General features: G+C 48.0%; 1 protein-coding gene across 6 annotated transcripts in view; it reads right to left on the bottom strand.

Moving 5' to 3' along the window:
* Positions 1 to 4,687: 4,687 nt before the first annotated feature.
* DPYSL2 (dihydropyrimidinase like 2) overlaps positions 4,688 to 18,706 on the bottom strand; it is a 119,226-nt gene continuing 105,207 nt past the window's right edge. For 4 of the 6 annotated variants that reach the window (XM_024767759.1, XM_024767760.1, XM_024767762.1 and 1 more), the window contains 5 exons: positions 17,599 to 17,648; positions 15,393 to 15,563; positions 10,696 to 10,875; positions 9,390 to 9,555; positions 4,688 to 7,237 (listed from right to left, as the gene is read on the bottom strand). In XM_024767759.1, the coding sequence (XP_024623527.1) occupies positions 7,146 to 7,237; positions 9,390 to 9,555; positions 10,696 to 10,875; positions 15,393 to 15,563; positions 17,599 to 17,648 (659 nt within the window). In that variant the 3' untranslated portion in view covers positions 4,688 to 7,145. Of the gene's footprint in view, positions 7,238 to 9,389; positions 9,556 to 10,695; positions 10,876 to 15,392; positions 15,564 to 17,598; positions 17,741 to 18,706 lie in introns of all 6 variants that reach the window. The other 2 variants (XM_024767763.1, XM_024767765.1) reach the window with 1 other exon arrangement.

Raw genomic sequence — 18,706 nt, 5'->3', positions numbered from 1 at the left:
AGATCCCAAATAAACCCATCTTTGCTGGAGAAATATCTGGAAGTGTGTTTCAGGTCAACAGTCCCATGTTGCACAGTAGGCCTTGGGCCTCCCAGAACTCAGCCGTGGCCTGGAAGGAGGCCAGGCAGTTGGGGGTTGGTCACAAATTCACATTCCTCACGACCTGGCACATGGTGTGGATTGCCAGGGAGGAATTAAGCAATAGGCAGGGAGTCCTTCACCCTGGTGGGGCTGTGTCTGCCCTTTGCAGTTGGTGCTCTACATCAACATAGCAGTGCAGGGGCTGCTGGCTGGCAGGGCTGCTATGCTTGGGGATCCAGAGCCAGAGTTTGTTCAACGGGAACAGTGGGAGGACATTAAGGGAACTAGTAGGAGAGTGAAAACACCCACCACGGGGCACTGGTGGGATGCTAGGGGTAGGCTAACAGCTGGAGGACAACCAAGTAACAAGACTGAAGGTGTATGACATCAAAAAGTGGGTGGTCAGGGCTCCTGGTGGCGCAGTGGTTGAGAGTCCGCCTGCCGATGCAGGGGACACGGGTTCGTGCCCCGGCCCGGGAGGATCCCACATGCCGTGGAGCGGCTGGGCCCGTGAGCCACGGCCGCTGGGCCTGCGCGTCCGGAGCCTGTGCTCCGCAAAGGGAGAGGCCACAACAGTGAGAGGCCCAGGTAGCGCAAAAAATAAAAAGTGGGTGGTCAAAAAGAGAGTGGAAGTTAAAGCTGGGAGCCCACTTCCCCGCTGGCCCCCCAGAGTATCCCAGCAGGTGGCCGGCCCGTCTCCTCCTTGCTCCCTTGAGAGACAAAGTGGCCCCTGACAACATTCTGTGCTTTCTCACCTAACACTTAAACATGTAGGAAAAGATAAAAGATGTGTGTCTCCAGCTGGGGGAGAGCAAGACCACAGTAAGCTGACCTCTTTTACTAGGTTTATTCAGGAGGTCCCCAGAGGCCCCCTGAATTGCTGAGGGATGGAAACAGCAAATCTTTGGAGTGACAGGAACACTCAAGGGCAATAACCATCAGACATGTAAGCTCAGTCTGAAGTCCACTGCACATCCGGTCTTTCCTGAGGAGGGATGGACCCTAAAGACCTGTGAACAGCCAGACAGGAAGTTCTCCCCTTCTGCCCCCTTCTGCCCTGAGGGGTCCACCCTCGGGTGCTATCCAGGGTTCCTGGTGTCCCCAGATCCCAAGATGAAGCTGAAGGTCATCACTGGAGGGGGTCAGGACACTTCTCTCTGACACCCCCCTCCCCCCAGCCCCGTTCCCATCACACACACCAGGTTCTGGGCTGCGGGATGAAGTTTATTAGGATGTGGACCGTTTGTGTAACTACAGCACGGACAAGGCTTAGCTGCCAAAACTAATCACATAAATAATCTCAATGTAATAAATTATTTGAACCATACAACTTTATCTGGCATACTGTTTGACCTTCGACCCTCCCAGTGTTCCTTCCAAGGGCCCCTCATGTCACGTCCAGCCCCGCAAAGCCCAAAGCCCTGAGCAGAGGTTACGCTCCTAGCTGCTAAGGGTGGGGGTGGTCCCTGCCTGCCCCATCCGACTGCAACATCCCTCTCCTGACATCAATCTTCAGAAAACGACAACGCGTTCCCACGTCTAGGTCCCTTTGCTCCTCTTCAAGTATTTTTTTTTTTAAGATTTATTTTTATTTATTTATTTATTTTGGCTACATCAGGTCTTAGTTGAGACACATGGGATCTTTAGTTGCGGCATGCAGGTGGGATCTAGTTCCCCAACCAGGGATCGAACCCAGGTCCCCTGCACTGGGAGCACAAGTCTCACCCACTGGACCACCCTGGAAGTCCCCAAAGTATTTTCAATAGACACTATTTCATTCATTCTTTTGAGATCCTTATAAAAATTATACACATATGTTCATCTCTGCACATACACACATTTGTAATTTTTCACCAAATCAACACAATTTCCCCACATCTGGTATATAAAACATAATGGCCTCAAATTATTGTTTTCCCTTACCCTTTTTGCCCTTCTCTAAACTCTTTTTTCCCTGGCTTTCTGTGTATTTTCTAGGCCTCTCATTTCTTCTTACCTAAAGGCCACATAGCTCCAAATCTGTGTTGGGCTTCGTGAGATCATCGTTCTTTTCTGCAAATCTCTTATTTGTCCACAATTCTCCTCCATGAGTCTCCCTCACTACCTGCACAGTCATATTCTCTGTCACTTTCCATCTCTCTTTTCCCACCCCCTTCTAAGCAGGAGATTTCTCGTAAGAGAGAGTGGAATCACCATGAGTATAAATCTGGCCACTGGCCCCAGACTGAACGGGGGCCAAAGCCTGGTTCTGGGCAAGTCACTGACGCTCTGTGCTTCTGTACCCTCATCTGTGTGATGGTGTAAGTCATAGTACCTTCTTCTGGGTTGCTGCAAAGACTGAGTTAATGTGTGAAACGCCCTTTGGAGCAGGGCCTGGCACATAATAACCTCTGCTATTATCAGCGTGACTTCAACAGATGTTTTCATTTAACGACTGACACCAGCTCTGATGTCTCATCGTTCTGAGGTCTCTGCAGTCAACTAAAGACCTCTGCATTCATCAGTCTTCATCAGCTAATCTCTTTCTCTTTCAGGAGAGACACTTAGGACACCGTTCCCGACAGCTTCCTGTTCCTCTACTCTGCACCGTATCTGATTTATGGCTTGTCCATTATGGGAGTTAGGTTGGGTAGATAACATCACCTCTGTCTCACAGAGAGGGGAAATAAGGCCCAGAGATGTGAACCAGCTTTCCCAAACATACATACCTAATCAGTAGCACCATCAAAACAACCCCATCTCAGTTCATAGGAAAGGAGATCTGCCTTTTCTTTTTTTTTTTTTTTTTTTTTTTTTTTTTTGTTTTTGTTCGTTCAATACTGAATTTGATCATTTTCATTTTAATCTGCCTTTTCTTACAGGACGTGTACTGCAGAAACTTGCCAGACAGTATAACCTTCAACTCCCATCAATTCAACACAAAAACACTTCCTGAAGGATATGCGCTCCACTTACTTATTCTAGATGCTCTAACATCTGTCTTTGGATTAAATTATACCACCAGAGTTATATACCTGGCCCCGTCGTTCAGCCACCTGGCACCCATGGGACTCCCCTCTTTAGAGTACCTGCTCTTTGGCCACCTGCCTTCAATTCCCTCCTCAGATGGACACAAGCCTCTTCCCAGCATCTTCACGGGCCTCTCCGTCAGAGGACGAGCCTCACGGCAGGTGTGGACGGCCCTTGGACTGGCTGCTTGCTAGAGGCTGGGCCAGACTTGGACACGTGGGCAGAGCGTCCACAGGCCTGACCGCGAGGACTGTCTTGGAGTGGGGTGAAGCCAGGTGGGTACTAGGGGGAGGCTGGCTCTGGGCCTGGGATTTTCCACCTCAACTCTTATCAGGGGTCCCATGTCAGGGGGAGCCTCTTTGCCCTCCTCTCCCGGACAGACTCTATTTTCCTAGATCTCGGTGCTCTACCATCAGCCTACAGTGAAGGCAGGACGAGCTCCAGCCCTAGACATGAAATACTGTCATTCTTGGGGGGAACCAGGACCTGCCCTCAGGGCTGCGGACCAGGAATCTCTGTATTCTTTTGGAAGGACTAATTCCTCTTCGGGTCGCTATAGATGTTATACGGTCTTCTGGCTATGTTTCTCTTTTTTTCTATTTGTTGCTAGAACACTCAGCGTTCCCTCACAAATTTACCACCTCATGGCAGTGTGTTGTACCAACCAAACGCAGACCTTATCTTACTTTTCCTGCTCTTATTTTCCCTTAACTCCAACACCCTGTTCATCAAAGGTTGGTAGAGTGTGCATATTTTTGTAAATCACCTTCTATCCTGTTTGCATAGGGCTGGATAGAAAACAAGAGAAAAGAGTAAAAGACTTCATCGACCAACATGATGGGCCAGGGGAGCCCCCAAGCACACAGCCTCTTCGCACAGTGTTTTGTGAACCAATAATACCCATGCCAGTTAACAAGGTAACTATGGGAACTAAGCACCCGGTAGGCAGGGGTGGGCATGGCTCACCCTCCCCCCACGATGTGCATTCTTGGCACTTGCCTGGAGGGTAGAGGAACGTGTGCTTTACGTCCTGGTTTCCTGCAAGCTCCTTTTTTTTTTTTTTGCCCGCGACAGGGATTGAACCAGGCCCCCAGCAGTGAGAGCACGGAGTCTTAACCACTGGACCACCAGGGAATTCCCTCCTGCAAGCTCCTTAACTGGACTCTGGGTGCAGGCCCGTATATCTCAGTCTCTTATCTTCCATGCCCCCCATGTGGCTTGAGGATTTCCCAGAGTGCACAAGCTCTAAGGATGCACAGATCCCGGGGGTCACTACACTAACCCACATGGTCCCACCGGATTTCTGAATCAGCTTGAAGGTGACACAATTCCCAACTTAACGTGTGCAGCTCGATTCGGGCGGCTCCCTGGGCCTGTCTTGGGGTAGACTATGAATTTCTGAGACTCAGGGCTCTGCCCAGAATTAGACCTCAGTGGCCTGGACAAAACCACCCGCAACACCCAGTGAAAACACTTGAATTGACACAGTCATCAAAACGAGGCCGAAGGCATCCAGAATTTTCCAGAAAGGGAAGTTCTGATGGAGGCCCAGGCCGAGCAGCCACCTCCTTGAACATCTCAACACAGACACACCCGGAAACAACCACATTTTGCTTTATTAGGCGTTCCATGGTAATATAACACAGAGTTCTTAAGGAATAATAAACACGAGACTTGTTTTTTTACCATAATTATTTTGCCATTAAGACAGTGGTAACAAAAAAAAAAAAAAAAAAAAAAAGGTACTCTTCTGGCTACACACATAATCAGCTTTAGCACTGAAAGTTCCTCCACTCGTGGGTCACAATCACAATTCCAAGGATTAAAAACCATCTATGATTAAATCCTACACTGGTTTAGAGCATCAGGTCACTGCAGTTATTCAGTTCTGAGACACGGTCAATTTATTTTAGCATTTACACATGACATTCATTTAACAGACACACAAAGCAAGCCAAAAGGTAAACATGCTTAACACAGCCTGCGGAGATCTTCAGGTTTTAAGTTGTTTGAAGGAAACAATCGAAACAACCGAAATGACCATCATGGAAAAACAGGAAGACTCAAGTGAAGAGAAGAGAGCTGCAAGCGTTTCTCAGAATTGAAACAAAATTTTTTTTCCGACTGGTTCAAATTCCCTCGAAGGGCAGAGGAGAAGAAAAAAAAGCAAATATATTAAGTTAACCAATTATTCTTTAAAAGTGCAATTTACTTTTAAAATAACAAACAACAACAACAAAAGAAACCCCAGCCATAACCCCAAAGGCAAGACTTGTGGAGAGACGAGTGTCATGATGGGATGAGCGACTTCTTGATGTTACGCTTTACAAAAGCAGATTTGGTTTTATAAAAGCCTGCAAACATAATGTGGCTTGGGAGGACCTGTAAACACGCTCGGAAGGAGATGCAACAAAGCTCAGCTAAGACAGGAACAAGCACGGGATGGCGAGTGGAAAGGGTCTCCGAGACCAGGAGAGGGCGGGGTGTGGACACAAGGTCGCCTGCGGTCTCTAAGGGGCCACTCGTCAAATTTACAAGGTTTTCTCCCCACAAGAGCTCTGACTCACAAAACAGATTTTTCCTCTTGCAAACTGAAATGGTCTTTAAGTCAAATTTCCCATGGGTTTCCCGAGGTTAGCAGGCTTCCCTATGTTGCGTGATGTCTTTCTAAATAATTGGACAAGAAAACAAATTTCTTTTCCTCCAAAGTGAGAAGCCCAGTGTGCTCTGGCATCCCAAAAACTACCTAGTTGGTAAACAGCAGGCCCTCAGGGCCAGACCACCATCAGCTCAGCACCTCTGAGCTGGTGGTTGGCTTGAGGCTGATCGGCTCCCTTGGGTGTTGGGCTTGATTTACAGATTTGTTTGTGTCTTTAGCCACTTAGCATTGCACAGAGGAAAAACTCTCAGGTCCTAGAGCCTCAGACTTCTTCAACAGCTCGGCACTGTCTGAGGTCTATCCTGGGCCCGCGTGTGACAGTGTGGATAACTTGGCCCTTTTCTGCACCTGGGAAGCATCTCAAACTCAATCGCACATCCTAGAGACATGGGTGGGTAGCGCTGGTCTTATATGGACTAGGATAGCACATTACGATGGTTGCGATGACAAAGCTCGTATCTTTCCAGGCAGGTTCGTGGGGCCACGATAAAATGGCGGACCTGGTCACTGGAAAAGACCACGGGGGATAGAAGGCAAAAACAGCATGTCAGAGACGAAGGCTGGAAGAAACACAAAGAAAGAGCCAGACACGTGAAAATATCCATGAATGAAGAAGCAAGAGGGAGAGAGTGTAAGCAGAAGAGAGGTGAAGAGAGGAGAAGAGAATCCTCCAAAGATTTCATCTGCAGCAAAATCTAGGCCAGAAAGAAAACCTGCCCTTTATTAACAGTTGACCCAGAAGACGATGGAATGGCGGTGTGGACGCTGTACAGCCTCTCAGGAGGGACATGACGAGTCTGCCCACCACCCTGAATCAGCTTGAAGGTGACACAATTGCATCATTAGGATGTCCAGTTCGAACCCCTTGTATTAATATTGCATTAGGCTTTCCAATTTAGTATTTAAAGAAAAACAAACCTCTCCCCCCCTTCCCCTGCCCACCCCACCTGCAGCCCCACAAAGAAAACTTTTCTAAAAATTTAAAAAGAAAAAGGCAGCTCTGGGCAATTCACTTTATCTTCCCCTCCCCCCGATGAAAAGGAAGAGGATGCAAGCACAACAGAGGCTGGAGATGATCAACACCCTCACTGTGATTTGCTTTGTTTCGCATGTCTGAGTGTTGGACGCAGTTCTGTGTACGGGCCTGGTGGAGAGACGCAGGTGTGATATTCGTTGATGTGTAGGGAGGTGGGTGACCAAAACTGGTGACTCCGGGTGAGGGACGGAGTGCGGGGGGCCCGACAGAGGGAGCCCCAGGAACTGGCTGCCCCACAGTAACTATCACAGGCTCTTTAAAAAAAAAAAAAAAAAAAAGAGGAAGGAAGGAAGGAAGGAAGTCTCCGAATGTCCTCAGGTGTCCCATCCCCCATCCCTAAGCCGACGGCGGCCCTGAACTCTAGCCCAGGCTGGTGATGTTAGCACGGCCACCAGGGGGCGCCACGATGCGCTGGGTGGTGCGGCGGGGAATGTTGTCATCAATCTGGGCACCTGGAGATGAGAGAGAAGATGAGGGTCAGAGAAAGCTATACGGATCCCTGCTCTAAACCGAAATGACATAGCTTGGGTTTTTTAAATTAATTTTTATTGGAGTCTAGTTGATTTACACTGGTGTGTTAGTGTCTGCTGTACAGCATAGTGAGTCAGTTATCCATATACATACCTCACTCTTTGTTAGATTCTATTTCCATCTAGGTCATTACAGAGTACTGACCTATAGGGTAGGTCCTCGTTGATTATCTATTTTACATATAGTCGTGTGTATATGTCCATCCCAATCTCCCAATTTATCCCTCCCCCCTCCCTTTCCCCCTTGGTAACCGTAAGTTTGGTTTCTACATCCGTGACTCTATTTCTGTTTTGTAACGAAATAACATAGCTTGGGAGAAAAAGTGTTAGGCCCATTCTCTGTCGTTCTAAAACCTCACCAAAAGTATAAGCTACAAAAAAAGGATGGGCCTCACGTGGCCTAGGAATCACACACTGAATAAAGCCATCCTTGTAGAAGCTAGTTGGATCCCATACCTAAAAAGTAAAACTATATGTAAAAGGACACTATATTTCAGGTTTTTGAGCAACTCAGACTACATCCTGTCCCTATTCTCAGTGATCAAATCGAGTGTGGCTTTTCCAGAGGTGCATTCTGTTCCCCTAACACTATCCATCCTCTGTGTAATCAAAGATAGGAGTCATGATATTGAATACAGAATATAGTTCCTTGTGCTCTACAGTAGGACCTTGTTGTTTATCCATCCTATATATAATAGTTTACATCTGCTAGCCCCAAACTCCCACTCCATCCCTCACCCACCCCACTCCCCCTTGGCAACCACAAGTCTGTTCTCTATGTCTGTGAGTCTGTTTTTTTTGTAGGTATAGCACAGGGAACTATATTCAATGTCCTGCAATAAACCATAATGGAAAAGAATATGAAAAAGAATATATATGTATAACAGAGTCACTTTGCTGTACAGCAGAAGTTAACACAACATTGTAAATCAACTATACTTCAATAAAATTTTTTTTAAAAAGACAGGCGTCATAATGGTCTTTATATTTCAATGGCCTGGTGAAAGACAGCACAGACTGTATCATGCCCATGTTACTTTACGGAAAAACTCATTTTCATTATTTTTAAATTTTTTTGAAAATGGGTAATCTGTATATGGCAACTTTCTAAAAACCAGTATATCTGACAAGAAAAAAAAAATGTATCTGCTTTACTGTTTCTTTAACCCACCATAAAAATTTAGGGCTTCCCTGGTGGCGCAGTGGTTGAGAGTCCGCCTGCCGATGCAGGGGACACGGGTTCGTGCCCCGGTGTGGGAGGATCCCACATGCCGCGGAGCGGCTGGGCCCGTGAGCCATGGCCACTGAGCCTGCGCGTCTGGAGCCTGTTGCTCCGCAACGGGAGAGGCCACAACAGTGAGAGGCCCGCGTACCGCAAAAAAAAAAAAAAAAAAATTTAGATACGTATCTGTGACTCAAGGAACTAGAAAAGTAGGTTTTTAATCACAGGCAAAATGAAATATTGAAGTTCAAGGAAGGAAGCTCTAAAATCTGGACTCTTCCCTCTCACCTCCCCTGACATCACATAGTTTATCCAGGCAAATAGCGAACAATTATCAAATGGCTTGATTCTAAGCATTTTACATGTATATTAAGTCATTTAATCCTCAGAACAACCCCATGAGGTAACTACTACCATTATGCCCATCTTAGAGGTGAGGAGACGGGAGGCACAGTTCGAATCTGGGCTACGAAGTTAAGCTGTTGAAACTCTAGATTCCACAAGCTGAACCGCTACAGTATATCGCATACGTCGGGGAGAAGAGAGTCCTAAAACACCACAATATCCTTTTTCACAATGGACACGATGCACTGAAAAAATGTCCTCTAATATCCTGGGTATGACACATGGTGCGCACATCATGACATTATATGTGATATAGACTCGTGTCAAGTTTCTTGAAACCCAACCCATCATCTGCTATGAATTACATCTCTAGCGAGTTACATCTTTGGGAAGAATAGGTCCATCATTCACTTCCACTTCTTCTCCTTCTCAAAAGTGATGCCAGACCCACCAGCAACACGGAATACAGCCCTTCAGAACTGGGCCCTGACCAAACCATAACCATACCAGACAAGCTGAATCCAGACTGATGCAGGTTCCGGACAGGTGGGGCCTGCTGCTTGGCCGGAGACGTCTTAGCCGAGGAGGCCGGAGTGACTGTCTTGGGTGTCACAGACACCTCACACACAGGTCCATCATACAGGCCACGAGGAACCCCTCTCAGCTCTGCCAGCTGCAAAAACACAAGAGCCCCTCGACTCAGGCCACATTCACAGAGGATGCCTCCCTGGCAACCCTCCTGATGGGGAAGGAACAGGTGCCAGGATGGGCCGGTGACATTTGGGGATGGAGGGCTTTCTATGGTCGGGTACAGCAGGGACAGATGTCAGCATGAGGCAGGGCCCCTGGCTCCAGGGCAAAGCTACCCCAACATGGGTCACATAAAAACTGATAAACAGTTCTTCCTATTTTCTCCCAAGACACTTCACCTTAAACCCTGCAGGAATTCCCAAACATGCTGTGAAGAGGATCTGGTCTCACGTTCAAGATCTGGCCCCATACTTACCAATCTTACTGTCCCTTTAATTCCTTTACATCCCTACCCATTCCCTGCCTCACCGTCCCCAAGCACCAGTGCTGGAGACTGTTCACCACGTCCTGAATACTCTCTACATTTTCCATGCTCGTAACATTCTCTCTACTTAATTCCCTTGCCTCCCTTCTTTGACTTATCCAACTTCTACTTAACCTTCAAGATCCAACTCAAAATGCCCTCTCCCCATGACACTTTCCCTTAAGACTCCACAGCAGGGCTTCCCTGGTGGCGCAGTGGTTAAGAATCCGCCTGCCAATGCAGGGGACACAGGTTCGAGCCCTCGTCCCACATGCCGCGGAGCAACTAAGCCCGTGCGCCACAGCTACTGAGCCTGCGCTCTAGAGCCCGCGAGCCACAACTACTGAGCCCACGTGCCACAACTACTGAAGCCCGTGTGCCTAGAGCCCATGCTCTGCAGCAAAGAGTAGCCCCTGCTTGCCACAACTACAGAAAGCCCGCACACAGCAACGAAGACCCAACACAGCCAAAAATAAATAAAATAAATTTATTTAAAAAAAAAAAGACTCCACAGCAGCGGTTCCCTCCTCTGAGTCTCATCACACACTCCTCATGACAGCAGTCTCCCTTCAATCTGGCTGGTTGCGGACATGCCTGGCTCCTCCACTGGCATTCTGAACTCCAGGAATAAAAAGACTGTGTTTCCCTTATCTATGAATCCTCTGTATATACCTCAGTAGTCTGACTCAAGGTGCTTAGTGATTTTGGAATTGAACTTAATCCACGATAGGAACCACTCATAAGATCAGAGGTACTCACCCTGCTCCTTGCCTTGATACGCTTATAAACAAAGTCAGGGAAGGGCTTCCGGGGGATGTAGCGCCCAGAGCCTTCGGTGACATGAAGGGTGCCGTCTTCCAGAACAATCTTCCCCTGGCTGATGACCACCAGGGGAGAGCCACGGCACTCCATGCCTTCGAAGATGTTGTATTCGAGAGACTAGAGGAAGGGAACACAGTAAACTTCAGAATCCACCCTCCATCCTGGCGAGATCTCATCGATCTGGCGGCACCCATGACCCAACATCACTCGGACGAAAGAAAAGCCCAGAGATGAACTCCCCCTCCTGACTGGTCACCCAACAGGACTTAATCTCTATGTCTTAATTCTGTCTAGAACATGGAATAACCTTTCCTACCTCTCAAAAGTTTGCGTTTGTTCATTCCTGAGTTTCGGCACCAAAAAAATCCCCAAAAAACTGGGGGGTAAAAATAATTGAACAGAAAAATCGTATGGAAAAGCACGAGGGTTTGTAAATGCCACATAAATGTAAGAAAATGATGTCTCGTATTAGCAGTGACTTTGTTCTTACTAACTCAAGCTCCAATCAGGTTAAAATCCCAAGAAGCCTTCTCTGACCAAGTTCTAAATTTAATCTTGAAATGAGCCATCCACGAGTAGGTTTTCCCACTGGTTTGCCTGGATTTCCAATCTCTTAAGAGATGTGGTCAAGCTGACGTTCCTAAATGAAAGGACTGTGGTAACTCCAGAGAGAGGCCTTTGATCAAACGTTTGAGGTTTAATTTCCCACCAAGGCAGCCATCCCTTTAGTTTCCAGCTTTTCATGGTGAAAGGGGGACATATCCACGTGCCCTCTTGGAAACTATGTGGGGTCTCTGAGTGAGTTTGTTGCTGTGACAACAGGAAATAGGGGCACTACAGTCAATGGTGAAACCTCAACTCCTCCACTGCTTCTTCCCCAGATTCCAGACGCCTGCCCTGCTCACAGGTACACGTGGCCGGACCTGGAGAATTAATAGGCAGCTCCATCCATAAAAAGCAGCTGGGCTTCTGGGGAGATTCAGACCAGGTTACCAGCACTGAAGAGTCTGTCTGTGACTAGAGCTGTTGCACTGCCGTTCAGGGTAACAACCCCTGCCTGGTGCAGAGGCTGGTGAGTACGGAGAAGCCTCAGGCTGGCTCTACAGCTCACATTCGACCAGTGGTGTCGATAGAAAAGGGCAACAGGGGGCTGGCAGCCCTACTCAGAGACTCAAAGGCGTAACGTGGAAGCTACTGAAGGAATGAGGGAAAGAGGCACCTGGGGGAGGGAAGGGGTCTCTACACGTGGATTCCCGGGACCAAATTCCCGGGACCAAAGTGTGTCCCCCGCAAGCTTTTCATCGGTTCTAAGACACTCATCCCTGAAATGAGAACGTGTCTCACAGCACGTGGAGCTGCAGTCAGTGGCAGCCTAGGCTGAACCGAGTCCTTCCAGAGAATTGGGGTCAGCTTTTCCCACTCGTCTGGGGAATGACCACACTGAGGCCGTTTTATGAGAAAGTCTCAGCCTCTGGTTTTTCTGGACCATTGCTGGATGCAGGACTCAGACCAACTTGCCTGACTCAGTTCAGAGGAGCCATTCTTGCCCTTTCTGCACCCAATGCCAAGGTCGAGGAAGGCCATATTCTTTGCCACACTTTCTATCTGGCAGATCCACATCTCATCATCCCAAACTCAGAACGAGCTGGCCCTCGGCAGCACGGCGTATTTTTAAAGGAGTCTTGCATTAGACTCCTCTTCCTGGGTATGTTTTCTTTCACAGCAGCGCCTAAGCTAATGGAATATCTTAAAATCAGTGGCATCTTAGATCTGGTGAAATTCAGGAGTTGTGTGACTCCAGGCAGATCAAATTAATCCTGCCTCAGACCTTCAGTTTTTTCACTTGCCTCCCGCGCAAGGCTTATGTGAAAATGACAACACAAGAAGCAACATATGGGTGTAGATTACCAGCAGAGAATTCCGTCCGCTCTGAAAAGACCTTTGAAAGGGTCATCCTTTAAGGGGTGAATCGAGCCCCATCTCTTCCATGTTCCTGCACGGCTGTCTATACAAGCTCCTCTTGTGACCTCCTGGAGTCATGGAGACAACTTTGGCCATGGTGCCATCGGCCTGGGGTCCACATCCCAGGTCTGCTCTTGGCCAGCTGAGTGACTTTGGACAAATCCCTTGCACTGATCTGAGATCCAGCATCCTCATCTATAAGGGGACACGGCCCACCTTACAGAAATGATGCTAGGATCACAAGAAATAAAAGGAACAAAAGCATCTAGCCCACTACTCAGCACTAATTAGGCATTTAGAAAATCCCTGATTAACTGGCTTTTATTGCACTCTCCCAACAAGACTGCAAGCCCTTTAGTGTCGAAGACATCCTAAGACGCAGATCTTGAGTTTAGTTGCCTATAAATGAGGGACCACAGTGCCCAGAAGAGCTTTGGGCCACCTCCCAGTCTTCAAAGATGGAGGAACCAGTCCCATGACTCGAAGTGACTTAAAATGAACAAGTTCAATGGTCAGATCACAGCTCGGGGCATTCAGAGCCTACTCTGTCCAACTGCGAGGCACTGAGGCTTCGTCACTTACCAGGTGGAGACATTTTTAACCTCTATCCACATAGGTTCCTAGAATGACTCATCTGGCTGGATGCTTGGCAAATCCAGAAGAGACTTAGCAACAGTGCTGTCAACAAGTTAGCTAACTACTCCAAACTAAAGTTAATTAGCCCCGTGGTAGGAAACACTGTATCACACGGGGAAAGCCTCTTGCTTGCGTTCTCCCAGATAATTAAAGCCGCACAAGCATGCTTAGTGTGGGCTCTTTCAAACAGGTGAAGACAGGCAAGCGGCACTTCTGGAAGCCATGATTTCCCATATGGGGTTGCCTGGAGGTAAAGCCAGGGCAGTGCTACTGAATGTCCAGAGAGCAGCATCTGTCTTCTCAAATCATCACTCCTTTACATCCTGTCTTGTGCTGGGTTAAGAACTCCAAACGCAGGCTCCCTAGCTAGGTCATCTGCAGCTTACACGATGAGTCCAGTCTGCCCTTTCCATTACCTCTGGGGAGGGGGACTCTGGAAGGGAGGAGGAGCATGTCCTCCCTCTAACCCTGACCAAGAGGCTGCACACGCAGTCTGGCAGGGAAGAGCCCTGGACAATTTTGGGTTCTAATTCTGGCTCCACCGCAAAATAGCTATGTAATGTTAGACTGGTCACTTAGGCTCTCTAAGTGTCCGTTTATTTATCTTCCCGATTGGGATAATAATACCATCCCTTTATTGAGAAGGCCAAACGAAAGGGTAAATGGAGCTGTGATGCTAAATGCATAGGAAGAGATAGGTTCACCAGGCAGGACCCTAGGACCCCTGCCCATAAAGAAGCCAATTCTGGACCCCCGGGAGGTTATGATCGAAGTCACAAGTTGGTGCGGCTGTAAGGTTCTGCTGCGTAGCTAAGCCAGCCAGTGCGGGAGAAGAGAAAAGCCAACTATTAATACTGAGAGCCGAGCAGCCTTCCCTAAAGGCACCCACCATCCTGGCACCCACGGGTGCCAGGGCAGCTCAAGCCCCTCTGCCCAAAGGAGAAAGAGGACTGGGATTTGGCCAAGAGTCCAGTGCTGTCCTGGAGAAATGCCAGAAGCCCAGCCCTGAGCTGGCCCTTGGAGGAGGTGTCGGGACTTGCTGGTCCAGGCCACCCGGGGTGGGCAATCTAGAATCAGATTCCCCATTGAGCAGGCTTTCAATTTAGACCTTGATCTTGAAGAGCCTCTTCATTCACTAAGAATTCACTTCAAGAGTCATATGGGTTTCTGACATAAAACACTCTGTCCTATGACCATTTCTTTTCCAAAGCTCTCCCTTTGTCCTTGGCCTCTCGATATTAAACAGACACACACAATTTTTTCTACGAAGAACCAATGGCACCTACACCTCTACCTAATGCCCACTGACCTCGCAGAATCACAGGACACCCAGGGGCCTCATCTAAACTCCTCATTCTCAGCTGACTAGCCTGAGACATGACATGAAGTCACCTGCCCAGGGTCCCATTAACAAGACAGGGCATCCCCAATCTCCGCAGTCTAGACCGAAAGGCAAGAGACACCCCAGACCTGCAGATCCTAAACTCCTAATCAGAATGGCTGCCCGAGTATTTCTTCTATTTCTTCAAAGTCAATTCATTCCTTTAGGACATAAGAGCATCTGCCTTTTAGGCTTTCGGACGACAACACTGACATGAGAAAACAGTTGCTTCAAAGAATCAAAGTGCCCAGTGGGCATCTCGGGAGTGGACATTTGAATGTTTTATTTGGATCCCTTGCACCAAGGGACGGCATGAGAGGTGCTGCACCAAACTATTAAAATGGAACACTGCCTGACTTCTAGAAGCTTCTGACGTCCAGGCATGAGGCTGGAGGCTCGGAAGGTCCATAGATAGAGACTTCTATCCAGAGAGAGGCCATCGTACTCCAAAGTGATAAGATTAACAGTCTTATTGACCTCACTAACGAAAAGGAAAGAGCTATTTTTTCTCAGTAAATTGCAAGTTATAACATATCCTGTCGGGAAGAGTTCTTTCCTATCACAGCGAGTTCTTTTCATAAATCCTGAGGACTCTCCCTGCCCCTGTCCCTTTCTGTGACTGTAGTTCATTTGGACTGGGTCCACGCGGCCTTACACTGTTGTGGGTCTTGGCAGAGATGGTTTTCACGCTGTCAGGGTCCCAGATGACCAGGTCAGCATCGGATCCCACAGCAATGCGGCCTTTCCGGGGGTAAAGGTTGAACACTTTGGCTGCATTGGTGCTGGTCACGGCCACAAACTGGTTCTCGTCCATCTTCCCAGTGACCTGAGGAGGACAACACACCCATGCACAACACGCACGCACACAACAAAAGCAGACTAAAAAGTTGAAGGGTGGAATACTACTTAGCCATAAAAAGGAACACACTTTTGATACACACGACAACTTGGATACTAAAGACATCATACTGAGTGGAAAAAACAACCTCCAAAGGTCACATACTGTATGATTTCATTTATATAACATTGGCAAAATAACCAAGTTATAGAGATGCACAGACCAGGGGTGAGACGGAGATTCTTCCAAGGGTTAGGGGTGGGTGTGACTATAAAGGGGCAGTAGGAGAGGGGTCTCTGTGGTGACGGAGGACATCTCTATCTTGATTGCGGTGATGGTTACATGGATCTACATATGACAAAATGGCACAGAACTATACACACGCGTTGCACCACTGTCGATCTCTGGGTTTGGATATCACACTCTAATTATGTAAGATGTAACCATGGGGGAAACTGGGTGAAGGGTACACAGGACCTCTCTGTCCTATCTCTGCGAGTTCCTCTGGATCTATAATCATTTCAAAGTCAAAAGTTTTAAAAAAAATTTGAAGGGGCTGCAGGGCCTCTTCAGGAAACATCATTTGGCTTATGTCCTCTTCAAAGATACAGGCACAGACCTTGTAGGCCAGCCAACATGGGAGTCTCAGCCGCCCGTCCCGCAGCAAACCCTGGGTGCCAATCACACTCCCCATGTCCTGCCCCCCACCTTCTCGTCTCTACCACTTGCGCCTCATGTCCCTTTAAATGCAGAACTTGAGGAGATGAATGCATTTCTCTGAGTTCGGAAACCTGCTCTAAATGCAACAGAAAAATGGCCAAAGGAAATGAGCAGGTAGTAAGAGGGAGAGAAAAATACAAATGGCCAAAAACATACAAAAGAAATATACACTTTAGTCAGTCATTGAAGAGACTGAATGTAAAACAATGAGACACAACATTCACCAATCAAATCGGTGATACTCTGGGTTTTTTGATGATAACACCAATTCAGACCTGGTAGAAGTAACTGGGTAATGCCACATATCGCTGGCAGCATACAAATTGGTGCAATCTTTTTGGGAGGAATTTTGACAATATATATCAAAAGCCTTAAAAATATGCACACCCCTTGACCCAGCACTACCACTTCTAGAAGTTTCTCCTACAAGCATCATTAAAGATGTATCCAAAGATGTAGCTATAAGGGTGTTCATCCCAGTAAGAAAATCAGAAACAACGTAAGTGACCAACCAAAGGATTACAAATGAATTACAGTTCAGCATTAAGATGGAATGGTCTGCTCTTAAAAACCAAGTTGTTCAAGTATGTTTAAGGATGTGGAGACTTTTTCATGCTATAGGTTTTTTAAAAGATAGGCTGCAAAATAGTATTCCAGTCACACACTCACACTCACACACACACACACACACACACGTGCAATCTCTCACTGGCAAAAAATGAAAGACATTTGCTAAAACGTTCATTGCAGTTGTATCCGAAATAGGGTGTCATAAGTGATTTTTATTTTCTTTTTGGAATAACGATACATAGTTTACATAATTGAAAAAATTCATTAAGAAACAGAAAACCTATTGTTATTACGTTTTAAAATAGTAAAAATAAAAAAACCCACAGATCCCTTAAAGGTCAGGACATGTTCAAAGCAGGCTGAGCCCAGAGACTCCAAAAGACCATTTTAAGGAAACTGAGTCCATTTCCACGAGTGGATTAACTAAGTCACCAGGTTGCTAAGGAAGCTTTTTCTGGACTGATCGAAAGAGTCATATTGTAAAGACTGGTTTTTTCCAGTCTCTACTGGTCCACAGACGATAATGGTGACAAATACATATGGGATACTTAGGAGGAAATGACCTCTGAGGAGTGGTCTTATATTTCTAAACCTAAGAAGTATTACCACACAAGTTCCAGTTTCCAGAATTCTCTCAACTGCCGTTTCCAGGCCTGCATGAGGCCCAGGGCCCTCGGATGAGGAGGCAGGAGAAAGCTGAGCCCTCCCCCTGTGTGAGACCATCGCCCCTTACCACAGCCTTATCCCAGATGACGGACATCCGCTCCTCCGTGCCATTGGTGCCTTCAGGGATCAGGGTGAAGTTGTCCTTTCCTACGGCCTTCTGGGCAGTGTTGAAGGTACAGTGGGCACTGCCAGTGACCTGGAGATCTCCACTGGAAGGAAAACATACCACTGGCTTTTCACTAATCTTTGACCTCAGATCATCATTGAATGTACTTTTTTTTTTTTGCGGTACGCGGGCTTCTCACTGCTGTGGCCTCTCCCGTTGCGGAGCACAGGCTCCGGACGCGCAGCCTCAGCGGCCACGGCTCACGGGCCCAGCCGCTCCGCAGCATGTGGGATCTTCCCAGACCGGGGCACGAACCCGTGTCCCCTGCATCGGCAGGCGGACTCTCAACCACTGCGCCACCAGGGAAGCCCTTGAATGTACTTTTTAATGGGCCAGGCCACTGAAAGTTTCTGACTTAACTGTCTTCTCCTCAGGAGACAGGAAATTTGGGAAGCTATGGCCTGAGGCGGAAGCTTCATTCTAACGCTGTGTATCTACGTCTAGTTTGTGAGGTATCTTACGGGTGACACTGCACCACAGTAGAACCCTTCTGCTACCTCATTCATCCCCTTTGGTTGACTTTCAGGATGGCCCTTGTTTTTACCCAGAATTGCCCCCAAAAGCGTCAGGGTGACAATCCCCTGCTGCCGTCCGGCAATCCGAGTTTGGAGAACGAGGTCTCTGTTTGCAAGTTTGCTTCTGCCCACCACGTTGGAACCCGCCGGTCAGCTTGGTGCAAGGAAAGACCAAGAACGGAAGGTGGGAACGAGTCGCCAACACTCACCACGACAGCAGGGAGTTCAGAAAGTCCGGAGTGGTCGGGTCGGGGCTCAGGGGCGGGGAGGTGACAAAAGCAGCAGCCTTGGCCCAGTTCTTGCTCCAGTACTGGGAGCCGTCAGTCCCCAAGCTGGCGGTGATGGGCTCGCCATACACCACGGTCCCTGAGAAACAGAGAGCAGAGCTGAGCGCTGTGCAAAGAGCGGGGAGGAAACCACCACTGCTGGGACTCACTGCCTGCCCAGAGGCCATGGCTCACGGGCCCAGCCGCTCCGCGGCATGTGGGATCCTC

The sequence above is a fragment of the Neophocaena asiaeorientalis genome, unplaced genomic scaffold (assembly GCF_003031525.2).
Source record: "Neophocaena asiaeorientalis asiaeorientalis breed wild unplaced genomic scaffold, Neophocaena_asiaeorientalis_V1.1 scaffold523, whole genome shotgun sequence".
NCBI lineage: Eukaryota > Metazoa > Chordata > Mammalia > Artiodactyla > Phocoenidae > Neophocaena > Neophocaena asiaeorientalis.
The sequence above is the reverse complement of the archived record's forward strand: the minus strand, read 5'-3'. Positions and strand labels throughout refer to the sequence as shown.